Genomic DNA, 25,638 nt, shown 5'->3' on the forward strand with positions numbered 1-25,638 from the left:
TTCCAGCAGTAGCTGTGGAGACCAGGTCCGAGAGACCCTCCCCAAACAACTCCTCACCCTTGTAAGGTAAAACCTCCATGTGCCTTTTTGAGTCGGCATCGCCTGTCCATTGCCGAGTCCACAGGACCCTTCTGGCAGAAATCGACATTGCATTTATTCTAGAGCCCAGAAGGCTAATGTCTCTTTGAGCATCTCTCATATATAGGACAGCGTCTTTTATATGCCCCAGGGTCATTAATATAGTATCCTTGTCCAAGGTATCAAGTTCCTCAGATAAGGTATCCGTCCATGCTGCTACAGCACTACACACCCAGGCCGACGCAATTGCCGGCCTTAGTAAGGTACCTGAATGTGTATAAATGGACTTAAGGGTACCCTCTTGCTTTCTATCCGCAGCATCTTTTAGGGTGGCCGTATCCTGTGACGGCAGGGCTACCCTCTTGGATAAGCGTGTTAGAGCTTTGTCCACCCTAGGGGAGGATTCCCAGCGTAACCTGTCCGTTGGCGGGAAAGTATACGCCATAAGCATCCGTTTGGAAATCTGCAGTTTTTTATCTGGAGATTCCCAAGCCTTTTCACATAACTCATTTAGCTCATGTAAAGGGGGAAAGGTCACCACCTGCCTTTTTGCCCCATACATATGAACCCTCTTGTCAGGGACTGGGGTTTCCTCTGTGATGTGCAACACATCCTTTATTGCTATAATCATATAACGGATGGCTTTAGCCAATTTAGGCTGTAACTTTGCATCATCGCAATCGACACTGGAGTCAGAATCCGTGTCGATATCTGTGTCAACAATTTGGGATAGTGGGTGCTTCAGAGACCCTGACGGCCTCTGCGACATAGGATCAGGCATGGGCTGCGACCCCCGACTGTCCTAAGGTTTCAGCTTTATCCAACCTTTTATGTAAGGAATTAACATTATCATTTAAAACCTTCCACATATCCATCCAATCAGGTGTTGGCGGCGGCGACCCCACATTAATTTGCTCCCGCTCTGCTTCCACATAGCCTTCCTCGTCAAACATGTCGACACAAGCGTACCGACACACCACACACACACAGGGGATACTCTTTTTGAAGACAGTTCCCCCACAAGGCCTTTTGGAGAGACAGAGAGAGAGTATGCCAGCACACACCCCAGCGCTATATGGTGGTCATTCCGAGTTGATCGCTCGTTATTTTTTTTTCGCAATGGAGCGATTAGTTGCTAATGCGCAATGTCCGCAGTGCGACTGCGCCGAGTAAATTTGCTATGCAGTTAGGTATTTTACTCATGGCATTACGAGGTTTTTTCTTCGTTCTGGAGATCGTAATGTAAATGACAGGAAGTGGGTGTTTCTGGGCGGAAACTGGCCGTTTTATGGGAGTGTGTGAAAAAACGCTGCCGTTTCTGGGAAAAACGCGGGAGTGTCTGAAGAAACGGGGGAGTGTCTGGGCGAACGCTGGGTGTGTTTGTGACGTCAAACCAGGAACGAAACTGACTGAACTGATCGCAGATGCCGAGTAATGTGGAGCTACTCAGAAACTGCTAAGAAGTGTCTAATCGCAATTTTGAGAATCTTTCGTTCGCAATTTTGATAAGCTAAGATTCACTCCCAGTAGGCGGCGGCTTAGCGTGTGCAAAGCTGCTAAAAGCAGCTTGCGAGCGAAAAAACTCGGAATGAGGGCCTATGTCCCAGGAATCACACAGTAACTTAGTGTTAACCCAGTAGCTGCTGTATATAATGTTTTTGCGCCTAATTTATGTGCCCCCCATCTCTTTTTACCCTCTTCTACCGTGAATCTGCAGGGGAGAGCCTGGGGAGCTTCCTCTCAGCGGAGCTGTGGAGAGAAAATGGCGCTGGTGAGTGCTGAGGAAGAAGCCCCGCCCCCTCAGCGGCAGGCTTCTGTCCCGCATTTCTGTGTAAAATTATGGCGGGGGCTCATGCATATATACAGTGCCCAACTGTATATATGCCCACTTTTTGCCAAGAGGTCTTAATTGCTGCCCAGGGCGCCCCCCCTGCGCCCTGCACCCTACAGTGACCGGAGTATGTGGGTTTAGTGTGGGAGCAATGGCGCACAGCTGCAGTGCTCTGCGCTACCTCAGTTTGAAGACTGGAGTCTTCTGCCGCCGATTTTGACATCTTCTTGCTTCTTTCACCCTGCTTCTGTCTTCCGGCTCTGCGAGGGGGGCGGCGGCACGGCTCCGGGATCGGACGACAAAGGGTGAGATCCTGTGTACGATCCCTCTGGAGCTAATGGTGTCCAGTAGCCTAAGAAGCAGGACCTATCTTCAGTGAGTAGGGCTGCTTCTCTCCCCTCAGTCCCACGCTGCAGAGAGTCTGTTGCCAGCAGATCTCTCTGAAAATAAAAAAACCTAACAAAATACTTTCTTATAGCAAGCTCAGGAGAGCTCACTAAACAGCACCCAGCTCGTCCGGGCACAGATTCAAACTGAGGTCTGGAGGAGGGACATAAAGGGAGGAGCCAGAGCACACCAGTATCCAAATTCTTTCTTAAAGTGCCCTGTCTCCTGCGGAGCCCGTCTATTCCTCATGGTCCTTACGGAGTCCCCAGCATCCACTAGGACGTTAGAGAAATTTTTACTAAATAGGATCGCAACCCCTCTGGTTTTTCGTGTGTTGTCAGCGGAAATACAGTCATCTAACCAAGATGCCCGAAGAGCAGAGGAGGCGCCCGACATCCAGTGGGTCTCTTGGAGAAATATAATCTGGGGCCTAAACCTTTTTAAATGTGTAAGAACCATTTTACGTTTAATCGGGGAGTTAAGGCCGCCCACATACCAGGACAGGATCTTAAAAAAGGCATCCGAGGAGGAGGCTCTGTACCGAAGTCAGTCATGAGTCCGTTAACCTACACCCACCCAAGGGTGGCAATCCAGAAGGAACAATACATCACACAATTGCCCTCCTCCGTCCCAGCGAGCGGAGAGGGACAATCCGAACCACAGTGAACCATAGAGCTCCTCAACGGATCTGGAGAGGGAGGCACGGCACGGGCAAAACAAAAAGAAAAACAAAAAAAACACACATTGCTTCACAGAACAATTTTCACATTTTCCAAACCAAACTAGTAACAGCGCAAGTGCTAAACCATCCGGTAGCACTGGCGAGGAACACATCAATAATAACTGTAGTAATTGACTTAAAGTAAAATTAATTTAAGCTGAGCAGCGGATAATGAGACCAAAGGCCTCATTCATGTGTATATTAAACCAACTCAGTGTATAAGGTAGGGAATACCAAAATATCTAGAATTCCGCAACGCAGACGAGGACCACAACAATAATAGATATTTCATTGAAGGTTAAGCTGGTTGGCTGAGTACGGAACTTATGGTCTCCTAAGTGTTGAAGATAAGCCAACCCAAGGCAGTAAACCTGTTGTAGAGCAATAACTAAGACTTGCGTTACGGGTTCTCAGGAGTCAACATACGTGTGACGTGGGATTTGGCAGTAACTGGATCAGCAAATAGTAGCGTGCGGCCATTGTCATGCACCCTCAACTTAGCTGGATACATCAACGCAAATTTAGTATTGCTCTCGTGAAGCATCCTGCAAACGTCAGAAAACTCTCTCCTCTTTTGCGCAACAGAGGCAGAGAAATCCTGAAAGAGTAAAATACGTTTACCATTCACTAGCAATTGCGGGATTTTCCGGTAAGAGCGCAAAACATGCTCCTTCATGCGGAAATCCATAAATCTTGCAATGACAGGCCGTGGCCTCACATCAACATCCGGGCGAGTGGGACCAATTCTATGCGCTCTCTCAATATGCTTTAGAAATGGGGGATTTGAGATATCTAGAGCTGAGAACAGGTCATTCAGTATAAAATCAGACAACTGCCCGTCCCTGATTGATTCGGGGATGCCCACGAAGCGCAAATTCAATCTCCTATCCCTGTTCTCAAGATCATCTATTTTTGCCTGCAGAGCAGTAAGGGACGAATCTTGGGTGGCAGTGGATCGTTGGAGTGTATGTAGCTTATCTTCCCCATCACTAATCCTTTGCTCTAAGGAGTTTATCCGTGAGGTGTTCTGATCAATCTTTGTAAGTGTGGAATCTAGTAGTGTTTGTATTTGTTCCAACCTTTTATCAATTAACGGTATATTTTCAAGTTTCTTATCAATTTGAGGCATGAGGAGTCGCGAGATCTCCTGTGCCATATGTAATAAAGAGGGCTGGTCAGGCAGAGCCTGGGGATTGCCCACACCTGGAGGAGAGGGGGGGTTAAGTTTCCCCGCTGTGTTTTTATTTTTACTCATTCTTGTAGTCACTGAGGATTGAGAAGGTCTAACCACTGGAGTCCTATGGACGTATTTGTCCATCACCCGGTCGTCAGACCGTTAAACATAAAGGGTAGCAGGCCCTGATGTGAATACACGGTGGTATATGATAATGAAACACCTCACGTAAGAGCTCAAGTTGGAAGATATGTCAGAGCTACTCCGCTAAAATAAAAAAATAAAAACATCAGTTTACATAATAAGCATAACAAGGCACGCCATAATCATGACGTCGCGGATCCATCTGATGGAAATTAAACTCAAAGCAGTACCATAGCTTGCTGAATATAAGTAATCCTGTGAAAGTAACCAGAAACTGCACAGCACAGCAGAAACCTACAATATACTAAAGTAATAACGATTTTCAGGCCGACGGGTAAATCTATGGAACAATTAGAAGCGACAATGACTACGTTAGCAATAACAGAGGTTATTCAGGATAAGGAGCTCTGCAGCGTGTATTCAACAGCAGAGGAATTGCGCCGGTAAAGTTATATTGTACCACTGCAAGCAGGCACCAGGTGGCAGTGGAGGCCAAGATATATTCTTGTGAAAATAAACATCAATTGCACAAGAAAAAACAACCGTATCAGTGCGAGAAGGAAAATAACAAAATGTTTCTGAACGTTCTGCTAGTAGATAATCACTAATTGATATTATAACCTAGCAGAGAATTGAACATTGATACATCTCAAACCTCGACTATGGCACAGATCTGATCTCTGTGAGGCAAGGTAAAATAATGGTGCCGGCTATAGCAGCACAGGTGGGCAATCAGGATAGGAGAGCCAGAGGTAAGAGAAGGAGGCAAACAGGAGGAAAAATAAATTTGTAGATAAGAAACAGGAGAGAGAGAGGCAGAGTCCAGGCTGGTTATAAGAAAGAGAGAGTCACAGTGGTGCTCCAGGAGTGGTGCAGTCCCAACCGCAGGGCCTAGCAGTCAGTGATCCGGAGTCTGCCTGGTGTCATAAAGTCACTGCATTATACATTAAACCGTCTACTGTGGCAGAGAGTGAGTAAAGACGGTCCCCTTATCCTGGTTGCAGTCACTCCAGGAGAGTTTCGGCACCGACCTCACCACGCCACCTCAGGAATCCGGAATGGTGTATCGCCCACTTCAGCAGTCCACTGCCGCCACGCAGAACCAGCAGAGAGTTAGGCGTTTCCGGCAAGCGGGCCGTCACCACAAAGGCCTCAGGTGTCAGGCAGGGCCACAGGGCGTGGGGAAGAAGGGGACAAATAGGGGGCCAAGGGTAACGTTAGGGACTCAGCAGCCACCCCCCCCTCCCCCCGAGAGTAAAGGATGTAAGCCTCTCACCACCTTCATGAACCCTCAGCTCAGAGTCCCGAGTGCACTGGAGTCCGATGGCGTCCGGGGTCTTTCAGCTCCATTCACCCAGAGTCAGTCTCGTCTGCCGCACCGCTTACCCCACCGGAGATCCTCGCACAGCCAGACGGGTATGGATAGAAGGAGCCGGGTTACAAGCAGGGACCACAGCGGCAGAGGTCGTCTCTCCTCCGGCGCTGCATCGCAGCCAGCAGCAGGAAGCACGCTATGTCCCCGCGGCGGTCAGCCGGATGGTCACAGGGGAGCCAGAGCTGCGAGGGTGTTGTACCGCTCCACGTGTCTGGGGTCTTTCAGCGTCACTCACCCAGGGTCAGTCTCGTCCGCCGCACCGCTCACCCCGCCGGAGATCTCTGCACAGCCAGACAGGTATGGATAGAGGGAGCCGGGTCACAAGCAGGGACCACAGCAGCAGAGGTTGTCTCTCCTCCAGCGTTGCGTTGCAGCCAGCAGCAGGAAGCACGCTATGTCCCCGCGGCGTTCAGCCGGATGGTCACAAGGGAGCCGGAGCTGCGAGGGTGCTGTATCGCTCCACTTAGCCATCCAAAGCAGGGAACACTACCGAGAGGCGGCAGGTAAGGGGGGATCCCGAGGGTTGGCAACGTAGAGGCTGGAAAGATAGGCTCGGGGTCAGTCAGCCCGTTTTCGCGCCGAGTGCATGGTGGTCATGAATGCCGTCTCGTTGAGGGCCGGCTACCAGGGGCATACAGTCTCGCTTTGGTACTTGCAGGGTATCCCCAAGTGTAGTATGATGTGGGGAACAATCCTGAGAGCCTCCTAGAAAAATATAGTGGAGATATCAAATGGATGTCCTTGGATTAGTAGCCTGCAAGACAGAGCTCATCTAAAAAGCAGCCATGCTGGATGGCCTGCCCACCGGAAGTCGAGCCAGAATCTTCTTTTGAGGCACAAACTACTTACCCGGGCTTCCCCAGGGTTCCTGACGTATATCCACTAGGTGGTCAGAGTGAGGTAAAACTTGTTTAGCCACCTTCTGACGCTTGAACCTATCTGGTTTCTTAGGAGGGGCGGATGGTTCGGGTTCATCCGTAATCTGTAAAATTAACTTAATAGCCTCCAACAGATCAGAAACATCAACATGTGAACTACCCTCCCCATCAGCAGTATCTGTGTCAGAATCTGTGGGGTCAGTGTAAGTGCCATCTTCATCAAACGAGGTGTCAGTGACCGCAGTGGATTGTGAGGAGATAAGAGCTCGCTTAGAGGACCCCTTGGTCTTAGGCGAGAGAGGGTCAGACTTTTTAGTAGTCAAGGACTGGTTCAACTTCTTCAACTGAGCAGATAAATTGTCCGCCCACGGCGGATTAGCTGCGGGGACCACATACGGTTGCACCGGCATAGGAGGTCCCATAGGGGGTGTTAGTTTATTAACTAGCGTATGTAGAAGCGTGGAGAAAGTAGCCCATTATGTACCTCCGTTGCACTATATCCCTAAACCCAAACCCCAAGCAGTGTAGTCAGCACAAGCAGGGATACAGGAGAGATATGGTGACTAAGATCACAGAGAAAAAATAAGAATTTACTTACCGATAATTCTATTTCTCATAGTCCGTAGTGGATGCTGGGAACTCCGTAAGGACCATGGGGAATAGCGGCTCCGCAGGAGACTGGGCACAAAAAGTAAAAGCTTTAGACTAGCTGGTGTGCACTGGCTCCTCCCCCTATGACCCTCCTCCAAGCCTCAGTTAAGATACTGTGCCCGGACGAGCGTACATAATAAGGAAGGATCTTGAATCCCGGGTAAGACTCATACCAGCCACACCAATCACACCGTACAACTCGTGATCTGAACCCAGTTAACAGTATGATAACCGTAGGAGCCTCTGAAAAGATGGCTTCCAACAATAAACAACCCGATTTGTTTGTAACAATAACTATATACAAGTATTGCAGACAATCCGCACTTGGGATGGGCGCCCAACATCCACTACGGACTATGAGAAATAGAATTATCGGTAAGTAAATTCTTATTTTCTCTGACGTCCTAGTGGATGCTGGGAACTCCGTAAGGACCATGGGGATTATACCAAAGCTCCCAAACGGGCGGGAGAGTGCGGATGACTCTGCAGCACCGAATGAGAGAACTCCAGGTCCTCCTCAGCCAGGGTATCAAATTTGTAGAATTTAGCAAACGTGTTTGCCCCTGACCAAGTAGCTGCTCGGCAAAGTTGTAAAGCCGAGACCCCTCGGGCAGCCGCCCAAGATGAGCCCACCTTCCTTGTGGAATGGGCTTTTACAGATTTTGGCTGTGGCAGGCCTGCCACAGAATGTGCAAGTTAAATTGTACTACAAATCCAACGAGCAATCGTCTGCTTAGAAGCAGGAGCACCCAGCTTGTTGGGTGCATACAGTATAAACAGCGAGTCAGATTTTCTGACTCCAGCCGTCCTGGAAACATATATTTTCAGGGCCCTGACTACGTCCAGCAACTTGGAGTCCTCCAAGTCCCTAGTAGCCACAGGTACCACAATAGGTTGATTCATGTGAAACGCTGAAACCACCTTAGGGAGAAATTGAGGACGAGTCCTCAATTCCGCCCTATCCGAATGAAATATCAGGTAAGGGCTTTTATAGGATAAAGCCGCCAATTCTGATACGCGCCTGGCTGAAGCCAGGGCCAACAGCATTACCACTTTCCATGTGAGATATTTCAAATCCACTGTGGCAAGTGGTTCAAACCAATGTGATTTTAGGAACCCTAAAACTACATTGAGATCCCAAGGTGCCACTCGAGGCACAAAAGGAGGCTGTATATGCAGTACCCCTTTGACAAACGTCTGAACTTCAGGCACTGAAGCCAGTTCTTTCTGGAAGAAGATCGACAGGGCCGAAATTTGAACCTTAATGGATCCTAATTTTAGGCCCATAGACAATCCTGCTTGCAGGAAATGTAGGAAACGACCCAGTTGAAATTCCTCCGTAGGGGCCTTCTTGGCCTCACACCACGCAACATATTTTCGCCAAATGCGATGATAATGTTTTGCAGTTACATCCTTCCTGGCCTTGATCAGGGTAGGGATGACTTCATCTGGAATGCCTTTTTCCTTCAGGATCCGGCGTTCAACCGCCATGCCGTCAAACGCAGCCGCGGTAAGTCTTGGAACAGACAAGGTCCCTGCTGGAGCAGGTCCTTCCTTAGAGGTAGAGGCCACGGGTCCTCCGTGAGCATCTCTTGCAGCTCCGGGTACCAAGTTCTTCTTGGCCAATCCGGAGCCACGAGTATCGTTCTTACTCCTCTCTTTCTTATGATTCTCAGTACTTTTGGTATGAGAGGAATAGGAGGGAACACATATACCGACTGGAACACCCACGGAGTTACCAGAGCGTCCACCGCTATTGCCTGAGGGTCCCTTGACCTGGCGCAATATCTGTCCAGTTTCTTGTTGAGACGGGACGCCATCATGTCCACCTTTGGTTTTTCCCAACGGTTTACAATCACTTGGAAGACTTCTGGATGAAGTCCCCACTCCCCCGGGTGGAGGTCGTGTCTGCTGAGGAAGTCTGCTTCCCAGTTGTCCACTCCCGGAATGAACACTGCTGACAGTGCTATCACATGATTTTCCGCCCAGCGGAGAATCCTTGCAGCTTCTGCCATTGCCCTCCTGCTTCTTGTGCCGCCCTGTCTGTTTACGTGGGCGACAGCCGTGATGTTGTCCGACTGGATCAATACCGGTTGACCCTGAAGCAGAGGCCTTGCTTGACTTAGGGCATTGTAAATGGCCCTTAGCTCTAGGATATTTATGTGAAGAGACGTTTCCATGCTTGACCACAAGCCCTGGAAATTTCTTCCCTGTGTGACTGCTCCCCAGCCTCTCAGGCTGGCATCCGTGGTTACCAGCATCCAATCCTGAATGCCGAATCTGCGGCCCTCTAGAAGATGAGCCTTCTGTAACCACCACAGGAGAGATACCCTTGTCCTTGGAGATAGGGTTATCCGCTGATGCATCTGAAGATGCGATCCGGACCATTTGTCCAGCAGATCCCACTGAAAAGTTCTTGCATGGAATCTTCCGAATGGAATCGCTTCGTAAGAAGCCACCATTTTTCCCAGGACTCTCGTGCACTGATGCACTGACACTTGTCCTGGTTTTAGGAGGTTCCTTACTAGCTCGGATAACTCCCTGGCCTTCTCCTCCGGGAGAAACACCTTTTTCTGGACTGTGTCCATAATCATCCCTAGGAACAGTAGACGTGTTGTCGGAATCAGCTGTGATTTTGGGATATTTAGAATCCACCCGTGCTGACGTAGCACTACCTGAGATAGTGCTACTCCGACCTCTAACTGTTCCCTGGACCTTGCCCTTATCAGGAGATCGTCCAAGTAAGGGATAATTAATACGCCTTTTCTTCGAAGAAGAATCATCATTTCGGCCATTACCTTGGTAAAGACCCGTGGTGCCGTGGACAATCCAAACGGCAGCGTCTGAAACTGATAATGACAGTTTTGTATCACAAACCTGAGGTACCCTTGGTGAGAAGGGTAGATTGGGACATGGAGATAAGCATCCTTGATGTCTAGAGATACCATATAGTCCCCTTCTTCCAGGTTCGCTATCACTGCTCTGAGTGACTCCATCTTGAATTTGAACCTTTTTATGTAAGTGTTCAAAGATTTTAGATTTAAAATTGGTCTCACCGAGCCGTCCGGCTTCGGTACCACAAACAGCGTGGAATAATACCCCTTTCCCTGTTGTAGGAGGGGTACCTTGATTATCACCTGCTGGGAATACAGCTTGTGAATAGCTTCCAATACTGCCTCCCTGTCGGAGGGAGACGTTGGTAGAGCAGACTTCAGGAACCGGCGAGGGGGAGACGTCTCGAATTCCAATTTGTACCCCTGTGATACTACCTGCAGGATCCAGGGGTCCACTTGCGAGTGAGCCCACTGCGCGCTGAAATTCTTGAGACGGCCCCCCACCGTGCCCGAGTCTGCTTGCAGAGCCCCAGCGTCATGCTGAGGACTTGGCAGAAGCGGGGGAGGGCTTCTGCTCCTGGGAAGAGGCTGCATGGTGCAGTCTTTTTCCCCTTCCTCTGCCCCGGGGCAGGAACGAGCGGCCTTTTTCCCTCTTGCCCTTATAGGGACGAAAGGACTGGGTTTGAAAAGACGGTGTCTTTTTCTGCTGAGAGGTGACCTGGGGTAAAAACGTGGATTTTCCAGCCGTTGCTGTGGCCACCAGGTCCGATAGACCGACCCCAAATAACTCCTCCCCTTTATACGGCAATACTTCCATATGTCGTTTGGAATCCGCATCACCTGACCACTGTCGCGTCCATAACGTTCTTCTGGCAGAAATGGACATCGCACTTACTCTAGATGCCAGGGTGCAAATATCCCTCTGTGCATCTCGCATATATAGTAATGCATCCTTTAAATGCTCTATAGTTAATAATATACTGTCCCTATCCAGGGTATCAATATTTTCAGTCAGGGAATCCGACCAAGCCACTCCAGCGCTGCACATCCAGGCTGAGGCGATCGCTGGTCGCAGTATAACACCGGTATGTGTGTATATACCTTTTAAGATATTTTCCAGCCTTCTATCAGCTGGTTCCTTGAGAGCGGCCGTATCAGGAGACGGTAACGCCACTTGTTTTGATAAGCGTGTGAGCGCCTTATCTACCCTAGGGGGTGTTTCCCAACGTGCCCTAACCTCTGGCGGGAAAGGGTATAGTGCCAATAATTTATTAGAAATCAGCAGTTTTTTATCGGGGGAAACCCACGCTTTATCACACACCTCATTTAATTCATCTGACTCAGGAAAAACCACTGGTAGTTTTTTCACACCCCACATAATACCCTTTTTTGTGGTACTTGTAGTGTCAGAAATGTTCAATGCCTCCTTTATTGCCGTGATCATGTAACGTGTGGCCCTACTGGACATTACGTTTGTCTCGTCACCGTCGACACTGGATTCAGTATCCGTGTCAGGGTCTGTGTCGACCATCTGAAGTAACGGGCGTTTTAGCGCCCCTGACGGTGTCTGAGACGCCTGAACAGGCACTAATTGATTTGTCGTGCAAAGTGCTGACATTGTCACGTAATTCTTTAATTACTACCATCTAGTCAGGTGTCGACTCCCTAGGGGGTGACATCACTAACACAGGCAATTGCTCTGCTTCCACATCATTTTCCTCCTCATACATGTCGACACAATCGTACCGACACCCAGCACACACACAGGGAATGCTCTGATAGAGGACAGGACCCCACTAGCCCTTTGGGGAGACAGAGGGAGAGTTTGCCAGCACACACCAGAGCGCTATATATATACAGGGATAACCTTATATAAGTGTTACTCCCTGTTATAGCTGCTGTATTTATATATTAGCTGCCAATAGTGCCCCCCTCTCTGTTTTACCCTGTTTCTGTAGTGCAGGACTGCAGGGGAGAGTCAGGGAGCCGTCCTTCCAGCGGAGCTGTGAAAGAAAATGGCGCTTGTGTGCTGAGGAGAAAGGCTCCGCCCCCTTCACGGCGGCCTTTTCTCCCGCTTTTTTCAGGAAACTGGCAGGGGATAAATGCATCCATATAGCCCAGGAGCTATATGTGATGCATTTTTTTAAGCCATATAAGGTTTTTATATCGTTTTTATTGCGTCTCAGGGCGCTCCCCCCCAGCGCCCTGCACCCTCAGTGACCGGAGTGTGAAGTGTGCTGAGAGCAATGGCGCACAGCTGCAGTGCTGTGCGCTACCTTATTTGAAGACAGGAACGTCTTCTGCCGCCGCTTTCTCCGGACCTCTTCGCTCTTCTGGCTCTGTAAGGGGGCCGGCGGCGCGGCTCCGGGACCCATCCAGGCTGAACCTGTGATCGTCCCTCTGGAGCTAATGTCCAGTAGCCAAGAAGCCCAATCCACTCTGCAGTCAGGTGAGTTCGCTTCTTCTCCCCTTAGTCCCACGATGCAGTGAGCCTGTTGCCAGCAGGACTCACTGAAAATAAAAAACCTATTTAAACTTTTACTTCTAAGCAGCTCAGGAGAGCCACCTAGCTTGCACCCTTCTCGTTCGGGCACAAAAATCTAACTGAGGCTTGGAGGAGGGTCATAGGGGGAGGAGCCAGTGCACACCAGCTAGTCTAAAGCTTTTACTTTTTGTGCCCAGTCTCCTGCGGAGCCGCTATTCCCCATGGTCCTTACGGAGTTCCCAGCATCCACTAGGACGTCAGAGAAATACGTATTAGAGTATATCTTGTGAAAATCCTATATAATTATAAAACCTGACGCACCAAGCCCCCTCAGGTTATAGAATATAGGGATAGCAAGTTGAGTGAGAGACACGAAATGGAAACCACTCAGCAAGCTAATGCACACACATATAGTCACAGTTAAGCAATGCAGAGGTTATTACTAACAATAATACTGCACTGGACCAGCTTATATAGCTATGTAGTCAATAGATATAACACTGCACAGTAAGAACTGGATGTATATCACAGGGTACTTGTACTAGAGAACCTTGACTAAATGTACTCTTTCTTAACTAACACTGTCTAATTGACATGTAGAATACTTAAGTGTCATGTAAAGGCACAGCGCTGACAACCAGGCGGCTTTACACAGGCGGATTTGCCCAAGCAGTCCCAGGAACAGTGTAGCTGAGAGAAATGGCGCCCAAACACTGACAGGGAGTGAGGGAGAGACAGATATGCAGCTCCAGGACGGGAACATTTGCTGGAAATGGCGCCCTGCGGGCTACTAGTAAAACGGTTTTAAGGGAAAACCTGACATGCACCCATGCCCTGCTGATCTAGTGGGATCGCCTGTACTGCCACAGTGTCCACCGCCAGCACGCGCGGCCCGCCTCCCACTGACCGCACCGGATTGCCATCTCCCGAAGCGCGGCCACGCAATCCCGGAGAGCCCCCGTCGTGTGTGCCTGACCATAGAAGAAAACCGGAGCCTCCTGCTGTAGTTACCCGGCAACCAGAGCTCGGGAGTGTACAGCGCCGCTGAGGAGAGATGGAGCTGCAGCAGTGAATGTCACTAGACATGTACACACTACCGCAGCCCTTGAAGTCTTCACTTTTCTTCTCAAAAAGCTCTTCTTAGGGGTGTCGTCCCAGAGCAGCCCCTCTGTTATGTGCCTGCTATCTGCGGCAACAACTACAAAACTGAGCTCCTGTATAGGAAGGCGGGGTTATAGAGGAGGCGGCGCTATGCATTCTGGGAACAGTCAAAGCTTTTGAGCCTGTTGGTGCTTTGGATCAAGATCCTACTCTACACCCCAATGTCTATCCTTGTGGAGCCCAGTGTACCCCGCAGCAGAAAGAGGCAGCTATCATAAGATGTGTGCAGGTTGTCACCAGTAGTATATGTGCCCAGGTTACACTAGGCATAGGTCACATCTACTGATGCCCATGTCTTTAACCTTTCATTTTAAGCACAAATACACATTACTAGGCTGCAATAAATATATAAAATCCATGTACATACTCCATCTTTTTTATAACACAATAGAATAACGACCACCAATCCCCCCTTTCCCCCAAACCCCTTGACTTTTCCCAAATAATGCGGCTATCTCAGCCCTGCGTGCATGTTTGCCAGTCTGCATCTGTTTCAAATTACGTGAATGCCCATACTATCCTCGACCACACATTTGAATGCCCCTTTCCTTGCAATCCCAACTCTCCAAGCGGAAGCTTGCATAAGTACAAGAATTGCACATATCTTCAGCGTTGCATGCAGTATGTGTGTGCACATTTTTATGGATATGGGCAGAATTATTTTACTTAAGTTATGCTATGCAACTGGCATCAGACCCAAAATCAGTTGTTAGACATAAGTGAATAAAGTGGGAAGTTTATTTTTGATGACTAAAAGTGGGTATCCTCATTGCTAAAACTGATGAATGATGTTGCTATAACTCAAAAATATGGAGGCTGATTCAGATCTGCTTGATATGCAGGCTACTGTGATCTGCTTGATGTGTTTGAAAATGCAGCATCGGATCATTCGCTGCAGGGCCAATTAAAGCTGCTTGCAAGGACGCAGCCACTGGTTACAGTACACCCAGAAAATCGTCTGTTTCCTAGAACGCGCTCTGTCACAGCCCCCAAATGCCAGCAGCATGTCAATCATGCTGCAGCTTTTGAGGCACTTTGACTGTCATCGCAGGATCAGATCTGCAAATCGGCAGTACGGCTCCTGTGCATGTGTACAGATGTGTCCTCCTACATCCTCGCTGCAGTCACGTTAAACAGCCCTTCTAGTCACGCTATGCCATGGTATGACTCGGTAGCACCAAGCGTCTTTATGTGCGTCTTTTTCCATTAAAATGCACCAAAGTCGTATTGCTATGCAAATAGGATTCACAAGCATTAAAATGATTTGAGGCCTGCCTATATTCTGTGTATGACTGCAGCTGTATCTGCATTCGAAATGCTACGTTACAGTGTATTCCTGTATGCAGATATAGCCACAGTCACACACAGAATATAGTCATGCCGCATATCATTTTAATCAGCATAAGCTGCTTGTGCTAGTCACACAGCAATGACATTAGCAGAGCTGCCAGCTGACTCACACCAGGCATCACCTGCTACATGACGTATTGAGGCATGATGTATGAGGACACATCTGTAGATCGTTAAACATTGATGATTCACGTAGATATTGGAATTGCGTAAATCTCTGAATCAGACCCTATTTAGGCTGGTTTTCAGAGAGGTTGGTTGTTTAACTCTGAAAGGCTCTGCACATATCTCTCTTACCTCCTTCCAAAATGCTAATTTGAACTATAAAGTATGAATTACTTTTGATAATATTACATGAATAATATCTATGTTTATTTGACCTATATATTGATTATTTTCTTTGTAGGTCAGTGAACCCAATGAACTACAAGACTATAAATCTAATGTCATAGTAAATGCCAACCTGGAGAGCAGTAACTTAAAGCCAATAAACAAGTGACAACAAAAAAACAATCTACTCTCTCTTACAGTTTATATTTTTCTAAATAAAGTTTTATGGTGGTATGACATTAACAAGCCCTCTTTGTAGAGATGTGATTATTTCTTTTTGGTTCTTGTGTAGTACTTTTATAAAACCATCATGGTTTCAGTGAACCAGTAAAAGCCTGTGGATGTCACAGACGTGAATCATCCAAAGAGACTGCACAAGCTGCCTGGGAAGTGTTGCGTGTTTGCTTTTTATGGCCTTCATTATTACATTCATTGATAGATGTAAAAATCTTTGCAATTTTTTAAGTTTATGGTAAAAAAAAAAAAAAGGAATTTAATACCTACTGGTAATTTTATTTATTTCATAGTCCGTAGTGGATACTGGGGATCTGTACTTTAGTACCATGGGGGTATCGATCGGGTCCACTGGAGCCTGGCACTTTAAAAACTTTTAGGGGTATATGCAATTAGCGGCGAATCGCGGCAAATTATCGCCGTTTTTAAATTCGACACAATTCGACCGTCCAATTTCGGCAAGTGGTTGCCGAAATTCACCATATTCAATGGAAAACGGATTCGACAGTCCCGCGGGCGAAAAATGGCCGATTTGACGGATTTTGCCGCGATTTAAAAAAACGGGGGAAAACCCGAAAAAAAATGGTGTGGGGTCCCCCCCCATCCAAGGGCTGCGGATGGGAGGCTGATAGCCTTGAGGAAAATGACAGAATATTGTTTTTTCCCAGTAGTACTACAAGTCCCAGCAAGCCTCCCCCGCAAGCTGGTACTTGGAGAACCACAAGTACCAGCATGCGGGAGAAAAACGGGCCCGCTGGTACCTGTAGTACTACTGAAAAAAAAATACCCAAATAAAAACAGGAGACACACACCGTGACAAGTACAACTTTATTACACACTGCCGACACACACATACTTACCTATGTTGACACGCCGACTGCCACAGTCTCCGACGATCCGAGGGTACCTGTGAAAAAAATTATACTCACCTGCCAGTGTCCAGAGATAAATCCACGTCCAGAGATAAAATCCTCGTACTTGGCAAAAAAAAAAAACACGAACACCCGGACCAGCGGACTGAAAGGGGTCCCATGTTGACACATGGGACCCCTTTCCCCGAATGCAGAGAGACCCCCCCGTGACTGCTGTCACTGAAAGGTCTCTTAAGCCAATCAGCGAGCGCAACGTCCTTGCACTCTGCTGATTGGCTCTGTGCGCGTCTGAGCTGTCAGCGCATCGCACAGCTCCCTCCATTATATTCAATGGTGGGAACTTTGCGGCTAGCGGTGAGGTCACCCGCGGTCAGCGGCTGACCGCGGGTAACCCCACCGCTGACGGCAAAGTTCCCACCATTGAAAGTAATGGAGGGAGCTGTGCGATGCGCTGTCTGAGCTCAGACGCGCACAGCCAATCAGGTGAGCGCCACGGAGTAGCGCTTCCTGATTGGCTGAAGGGACCTCAGTGACAGGAGTCACGTGGGGTCCCGGCATTCGGGGAAAGGGGTCCCATGTGTCAACATGGGACCCCTTTCAGTCCGCTGGTCCGGGTGTTCGTGTTTTTTTTTTGCCAAGTACGAGGATTTTATCTCTGGACGTGGATTTATCTCTGGACACTGGCAGGTGAGTATAATTTTTTTCACAGGTACCCTCGGATCGTCGAAGACTGTGGCAGTCGGCGTGTCAACATAGATAAGTATGTGTGTGTCGGCAGTGTGTAATAAAGTTGTACTTGTCACGGTGTGTGTCTCCTGTTTTTATTTGGGTATTTTTTTCCCAGTAGTACTACAGGTACCAGCGGGCCCGTTTTTCTCCCGCATGCTGGTACTTGTGGTTCTCCAAGTACCAGCTTGCGGGGGAGGCTTGCTGGGACTTGTAGTACTACTGGAAAAAACAATATTCTGTCATTTTCCTCAAGGCTATCAGCCTCCCATCTGCAGCCCTTGGATGGGGGGGACAGCCTCGGGCTTCACCCCTGGCCCTTGGGTGGCTGGGGGGGGGGACCCCTTGATTGAAGGGGTCCCCACTCCCCCAGGGTACCCCGGCCAGGGGTGACTAGTTGGATATTTAATGCCACGGCTGCAGGACACTGTATAAAAGTGACCCCCGGCTGTGGCATTATCTGTCCAGCTAGTGGAGCCCGATGCTGGTGTAAAAAATACGGGGGACCCCTACTCTTTTTGTCCCCCGTATTTTTTGCACCAGCACCAGGCGCAGAGCCCGGTGCTGGTTTTAAAAATACGGGGGATCCCCTGTCCAATTTTTCCCCGGATTTTTAGAACCAGGACCAGCTTGAAGAGCCCGAGGCTGGTTATGCTTTGGAGGGGGGACCCCACGCCATTTTTTTTTCGGGATTTTACCATTCCATCTATAAAAATAAAATAAAATAAAAATATTATTTTTAAAAATATATAAATAACACTTGTGCCTCCAAAAAAGACAAACCAAGTACCTAATCCCTTCTAATATAAATAGATATGCTATTACCAAGAAAACCCCCCCCCCCCCAAAAAAAAACATGTTTTAAATTTTTTTTATTAGTTTCACCCACCAAAGTGTGGCGGATTGAAAATGACGAATTTACTGTCTAAAAGCACTGTTGTCGAATTTCCAAACTTCAATTGAATATACTTTGGTCGAATTGCAGCACTTGTATCATTGCAGAAAAGTCGAATTTGACAAAAGTCGAATTTCAAAAAGTCGAATTTTGAAAGTCCGTTTTTTGGACGGAAAGTACTGAATTGCATTGCCGATTTTTTTTTTTTTTGGCGAAAAAGTCCCGAAATTCGACAATTTCGGGAATTCGACCGCAATTGCATATACCCCTTAGAGTGTGTGTGTGTGTGTGTGTGTGATGGCTCCTCCCCTCTATGCCCCTCCTACCAGACTCAGTCTAGGAAACTGTGCCTGAGGAGACGGACATACTACAATAGAAGAAAACAGGTACAACAGCAGTGAGGCACAAATCCAACACACAACCATAACCGAAAGGAGGGCGCTAACCAGAACATAGGATAGCAACACCAACCGAACCAGGATAGCACAGCTATCCTAACAACATAAAGGGACCGCAACGGCGGGCCAACCAAATACTTACTCAGGTAAGTAGGAATCAAAGCACTGAGGCGGGTGCCCAGTATCCACTACAGGACTATGAGTAAAGGAATTACCGGTAGGTATTAAATTCCTATTTTCTCTTACATCCTAGTGGATACTGGGGATCTGTACTTTAGTACCATGGGGAAGTCCCAAAGCTCCCAAACGGGTGGGAGAGTGCTGAGACCCCTGTAAAACTGCCTGACCAAACTGAAGGTCATCCTTGGCCAAGGTGTTGAACCAATAGAATTTCACAAAAGTGTTCGAGCCAGGCCAAGTAGCAGCTCGGCACAACTGTAAGGCCAAGACACCCCGGCAGCTGCCCAGGTAGAGCCCACAGACCTCGTCGAGTGGGCCTGAATAGACCTCGGCAAAGGCAGAGCCACCGAAGTATAGGCCTGTTGAATGCTCAACCTGAGCCAACGAGCAATTGATTGCTTAGAAGCCGGACAACCAATCTTGGTGGGATCATAAAGGACAAACAGTGAATCAGATTTCCGATGACGAGCCGTCCTCTTGACCTAAATTTTCAGAGCCCTCACCACATCCAAGGACTCTGACCCAATGGAAGCGTCAGACAACACCAGAACCAAGATGGGTTGATTCACATGAAAAGCTGAAACCACTTTTGGCAAAAACTGAGATCGGGCCCTGAGTTCAGATCTTTCTTCATGAAAAATCAAATAAGGCCTCTTACAGGATAAGGCCCAATTCTAACTTCCACGGGAGAAACCTTTCAACTTTCACACCAGGAAACATACTTTTTCCAGATAGGATGATAATGTTTAGACGTAACCATATTCCTGGCCTGGACCATGGTGGAAATAACCCGGGAGCGAAGACCTTTTTCGTGCTAGAATCTCCCTCTCAACTTCCAAGCCGTCAAACGTAGCCGGTGTAAGTCTGGAATGGACGAACGGACCTTGTTCAAGAAGATCCTTTCGGAGTTTCAGAGGCCAAGGATCCTCCAGAGCCTAGGTTATGAGATCCGAGTATGCTTTCTCTTCTTAGTCTTTTTAGAACCCTTGGGATAAGTGGTAGTGGAGGGAACAGGTACACAAACTGGTACGTCCAAGGTGTTTTCAGCGCGACCACTGCCACAGCCTGCGGATCCCTCATTCTGGAACAGTAACGGCATAGCTTCTTGTTGAGACGAGAAGCCATCAGATCTATCTGCGGACAGCCTCACCAGGGAATTAACTGTTGAAACACCTGGGGATGTAGGGCTCATTCGCCTGGATGTAGGTCGTGTCTGCTGAGGAAGTCTGCTTCCCAGTTGCCCACTCCTGGAATAAATATGGCTGAGATGGCCCTTGCGTTGGCCTCCACCTAGAGGAGGATTTTTGACACTTCTCGCATCGCCGATCTGCTTCTTGTTCCCCCTTGTCGGTTTATGTACGCCACGCCGTGGCGTTGTCTGATTGCACCAGGATCACCTGATCCTGTAGGAGATGGGAAGCATGGAGAAGAGCACACAAAACACAGTAACACAGTATGTTAAATTATGTGTATAACCTTAGAGATTTTTAGCGGCACGCTACCGCTGTGTGCTTCCCCCTGCTATGATCCCCTGGTACCAGTACAGAAGTCTACAAAAGTGTGGGTCCGTGGAGGAGCAGCGTGCATGCAGCCTTAATGATCCGTAGTAGCAGGAAATGGCGCCTTTCCGCCTCTGGTCCCGCTCTCTGGGAAGTCCCGCCCCTTGTAATGGCGCACGGTTCCATTAATGTTTATACTGGCTGATGTGAATATACAGTAAAAACAGTACACCCAAAGCCTAAGTGACAGGGAGCACTGCGGAGCATGAGCCCTGAGCCAGTGTAGTTCGCAGCGGGCACCGCTGCTCGAGGCCCGTGACCACCACGTTACATGCCGCCAAACCGCACTGGAGACCCGCTAACCAGGACCCCGGTGTTAACACTTACCGCACCTGATGATCTTCTGCATCTGTTAGACGGTGGCGGCTAGCTGCTGGCATGGGCACACACAGTATTGGTGTGTGAAACAGCACCTCAGGAGCGCAGTGTCCTATCAGCTGGGATTACGAACCATTAACCCTCAGGAGGTTGGTTCGGTCCCCCCTGTAAGTCCCACAAAGCAGGTAGACTGGTTGCCAACCAGTACTACCTGAAAATAAATAACTAAAATAAAAAATAAGGGAAACTCTCTGGAGCTCCAGAGAAATGCACCCAGCTCCTTGGGCACATTTTTCTAAACTGAGTCTGGTAGGAGGGGCATAGAGTGAGCAGGCCAGCCCCGTTTGTGAAATCCAAACAGCACAAAGAGAGAATCAGAATTCCTAATAGAAGCAGTTCTCTTCACATTGGGGGTCATTCCGAGTTGTTCGCTCACTAGCAGATTTTAGCAGCATTGCACATGCTAGGCCGCCGCTCTCTGGGAGTGTATCTTAGCATAGCAGAATTGCGAACGAAAGATTAGCAGAATTGTGAATAGAAAATTCTTAGCAGTTTCTGAGTAGCTCGAGACTTACTCCTACACTGCGATCAGCTCAGCCAGTTTCGTTCCTGGTTTGACGTCACAAACACGCCCTGCGTTCGGCCAGCCACTCCCCCATTTCTGCAGACACTCCCGCGTTTTATCCTGGCACGCCTGCGTTTTTCCGCACACTCCCAGAAAACGGTCAGTTTCCGCCCAGAAACACCCACTTCCTGTCAATCACACTCCGATCACTTCAACGATGAAAATTCTTTGTTCGGACGTGAGTAAATCTACTAAGTTTTGTGATAAATTACTTACCATGCGTACCATGTGCATGCGCATTTTTGCCTTAATTGCTCCAGTGCGAAAATCTGCAACGAGCGAACAACTCAGAATGGATACGGAGAGCCCGTACCACATCCAAAGACCGCTCTTTGGGAGACAGATCAGGAGAAACAGGTGCCGGAACCACAATCTCCTGGTTAAGGTGGAATGAAGAAACCACATTAGGGAAATAACCGGGGCGAGTCCTAAGAACCGCCCGGTCACGGTGAAATATCAGATATGGGGAACTACAAGACAAGGCACCCAAATACGATACTCTTCTAGCTGAAGCAATAGCCAGCAGATACACCACCTTAAGGGAAAGCCACTTAAGATCAGCTGAACCAAGAGTTCAAACGGAGACTCTTGTAACGCCTCCAAAACCACCGACAAGTCCCAAGGAGCCACAGGCGGGACATAGGGAGGTTGGATACGCAACACATCCTGAGTAAAGGTATGCACATCAGGTAAGGTCGCAATCTTTCTCCTGCTGAAGAAAAGCCAACAACTTGGCTATACTAAACTTGGAAGCGTCATAATTGTTAGATGCGCACCAAACAAAGTAAGAATGCCAGACCCTATAGTAAATCCGAGCAGAAGCTGGTTTCCGGGCCTGCAACATAATTTGAATAACCGCCTCAGAAAACCCTTTAGCCCTTAAGACGGAAGCTTCAAGAGCCACGCCGTCAAAGACAGCCGGGCTAGGTCCTGGTAGACACAGGTGCCCTGAACGAGGAGGTCTGGGCGTTGCGGAAGTAGAATTGGACGCTCTGATGATAGGCCTTGCAGGTCTGAGAACCAGTGCCGTCTGGGCCATGCTGGAGCTATGAGGTGCAGAATTCCTCTTTCTTGCTTGAACTTCCGAATTACCCTGGGCAGGAGTGACACCGGAGGGAACACGTACGGCAGCCGAAACCTCCACGGCACCACCAGCGCATCCACGAATGCTGCTTGAGGATCCCTTGTCCTTGCTCCGAAGACCGGAACCTTGTGATTGTGTCGAGACGCCATCAGATCTACATCTGGAAGACCCCACTTTTCCACTAGGAGTTGAAACACTTCTGGATGGAGGCCCCACTCGCCGGCATGTACGTCCTGACGACTGAGAAAGTCCGCTTCCCAATTCAGGACTCCCGGAATGAATATTGCTGATATGGCCGGTAGATGGCGTTCCGCCCAATGTAGAATCCGTGAGACTTCCTTCATTGCCAAATGGCTCCGAGTGCCGCCTTGATGATTTATGTAAGCCACTGTGGTGGCGTTGTCCGACTGTACTTGAACAGGACGGTTCTGAATTAAATGCTGGGCCAGGTTCAATGCATTGAAGACCGCCCACAATTCCAGAATGTTGATCGAGAGGAGAGATTCCTCCTTGGTCCACCGACCCTGAAGGGAGTGCTGCTCCAGCACCGTGCCCCAACCTCTTAGACTGGCATCTGTCGTCAACAGGACCCAGTCGGATATCCAGAAGGGACGGCCCCTGCACAATTGTCGGTCCTGGAGCCACCAGAGCAGCGACAGACGGACCTCCAGAGTCAATGAGATCATGTGAGACCTGATCCGGTGAGGCAGGCCGTCCCACTTGGCTAGAATCAGCTTCTGGAGGGGGCGAGAATGGAATTGAGCATACTCCACCATGTCGAATGCTAACACCATGAGGCCCAGCACCTGCATCGCCGAATGTATCGACACTTGCGGACGAGAAAGGAAGCAACGAATCCTGTCCTGAAGCTTCAGGACTTTCTCCTGAGACAAGAACAACCTCTGATTGTGAGTGTCCAATAGCGCTCCCAGGTGCACCATGCTCTGAGCAGGGACCAGGGAGGATTTCTTCCAGTTGATGAGCCACCCGTGGGCTTGTAGAAACCGGATAGTCATATCCAGATGACGTAGGAGAAGTTCTGGGGAATTTGCCAGGATTAACAAGTTGTCCAGATACGGCAGAATCCTGACCCCTTGACGGCGGAGTACCACCGTCATCACCGCCATAACTTTGGTGAAGACTTGCGGAGCCGTAGTTAAACCAAAAGGTAACGCCCGAAACTAGTAATGGAGGTTGCCAATCGCAACCCTCAGGTATTGCTGATGTGACGCTGCTATAGGAATATGCAGGTAAGCATCCTGTATGTCCAGGGAGACCATGTAGTCCCCAGGTTCCAAGGCCAGAACTATAGAGCGAAGGGTTTCCATACGGAACTTGGAAACCTTCACAAACCTGTTCAATGCCTTGAGGTTGAGAATGGGCCGGGAGGACCCATTCGGTTTCGGGACTAGAAACAGCGGAGAATAGTACCCCCGGCCCCTCTGCGCAAGAGGCACCTGTACTACGACTCCTGTATCCAGGAGGGTCTGTACCACCGAATGTAGAGTGTTTGCCTTTGTCTGGTCCAACGGGACGTCTGTCCGGCAAAATCGATGAGGGGGTCGGTTTTTGAAGGCTATGGCGTAACCTCGAGTGACGACTACCCGTACCCAGGCATCTGAAGTGGTCTTCGAACAATTCCTGGAAGCACATGTTACATCTGCCCCCCCTGCAGTGCATATGGTTTTGCCCAATTGCTAGCAAACTTGCTGCTGCGATCAACTCTGAATTACCCCCATAGTCACAGTTGTACAATGCAGAGGTTATTACTAACAATAATACTGCACTGGACCAGCTTATATAGCTATGTAGTCAGTAGATATAACACTGCACAGTAAGAACTGGGGGGGTCATTCCGAGTTCGCTCGTTATTTTTTACTCGCAACGGAGCGATTAGTCGCTAATGCGCATGCGCAATGTCCGCAGTGCGACTGCGCCAAGTAAATTTGCTATGCAGTTAGGTATTTTACTCACGGCATTACAAGGTTTTTTCTTCGTTCTGGTGATCGTAATGTGATTGACAGGAAGTGGGTGTTTCTGGGTGGAAACAGGCCGTTTTATGGGTGTGTGAGAAAAAACGCTACCGTTTCTGGGAAAAACGCGGGAGTGGCTGGAGAAACGGAGGAGTGTATGGCCGAACGCTGGGTGTGTTTGTGACGTCAAACCAGGAACGATAAGCACTGAACTGATCACAGATGCCGAGTAAGTCTCGAGCTACTCAGAAACTGCTAAGAAGTGTCTATTCGCAATTCTGCTAATCTTTCGTTCGCAATTTTGCTAAGCTAAGATTCACTCCCAGTAGGCGGCGGCTTAGCGTGTGCAAAGCTGCTAAAAGCAGCTTGCGAGCGAACAACTCGGAATGACCCCCTGGATGTATATCACAGGGTAATTGTACTAGAAGAAAACCCTGACTAAATGCACTCTTTCTTAACTACACTATCTAAATGACAGGTAGAATACTTAAGTGTCATGTAAAGGCACAGCGCTGACAACCAGGCGGCTTTACACAGGAGGATTTGCCCAAGCAGTCCCAGGAACAGTGTAGCTGAGAGAAATGGCGCCCAAACACTGACAGGGAGTAAGGGAGAGACAGATATGCAGCTCCAGGGCGGGAACATTTGCAAGCGGGACCCACTCACCACCTGCCGAAGCGCGGCCACGCCATCCCGGAGAGCCCCCTTCGTGTGTGCCTGAAAATAGAAGAAAACCGGAGCCTTCTGCTGTAGTTACCCAGCAACCAGGGCTCAGGAGTGTATAGCGCCGCTGGGGAGAGATGGAGCTGCAGCAGTGAATGTCACAAGACATGTACACACTGCTGCAGCCCTTGAAGTCTTCACTTTTCTTCTCAAAAAGCTCTTCTTAGGGCTGCCCAGAGCAGCCCCTCTGTTATGTGCCTGCTATCTGCGGCACCAACTACAAAACTGAGCTCCTGTGCAGGGAGGCGGGGTTATAGAGGAGGCAGCGCTATGCATTCTGGGAACAGTCAAAACTTTTGAGCCTGTTGGTGCCTCGGATCAAGATCCTACTCTACACCCCTATGTCTATCCTTGTGGAGCCCAGTGTACCCCGCAGCAGAAAGACAGTCGTGCCAATATTAGCATTCACCTCTGACTCAGGCCCTATATCTTAGAATAATCATACATGTGCTGTTCTGTTTGCTTGAACTGAACACCTAAACACATTAAAGCTCTTGTTAATGAGATCTGTTTTGGAGACAGACCTTGGGTGTTTTTACACTGTGCATGCATGCAAGTATGGGTGATTTAGTTGTACTCCACTCAGTTGCATTTCTGTCTGAAGGGGCGTAACTGGGTAGTAATGGGACTTTGCATAGTGAGGGTGTGTTGG

At 48.8% G+C, this 25,638-nt stretch overlaps 1 protein-coding gene across 2 annotated transcripts in view; it reads left to right on the forward strand.

Moving 5' to 3' along the window:
• CFAP96 (cilia and flagella associated protein 96) overlaps positions 1-15,647 on the forward strand; it is a 118,758-nt gene extending 103,111 nt beyond the window's left edge. For both annotated transcript variants that reach the window (XM_063920751.1, XM_063920752.1), the window contains exon 8: positions 15,476-15,647. In XM_063920751.1, coding sequence (XP_063776821.1) covers positions 15,476-15,521 — 46 coding nt within the window. In that variant the 3' untranslated portion in view covers positions 15,522-15,647. The remainder of the gene's footprint in view (positions 1-15,475) is intronic.
• Positions 15,648-25,638: the final 9,991 nt, after the last annotated feature.

Source organism: Pseudophryne corroboree, chromosome 1 (genome assembly GCF_028390025.1).
Source record: "Pseudophryne corroboree isolate aPseCor3 chromosome 1, aPseCor3.hap2, whole genome shotgun sequence".
Lineage (NCBI taxonomy): Eukaryota > Metazoa > Chordata > Amphibia > Anura > Myobatrachidae > Pseudophryne > Pseudophryne corroboree.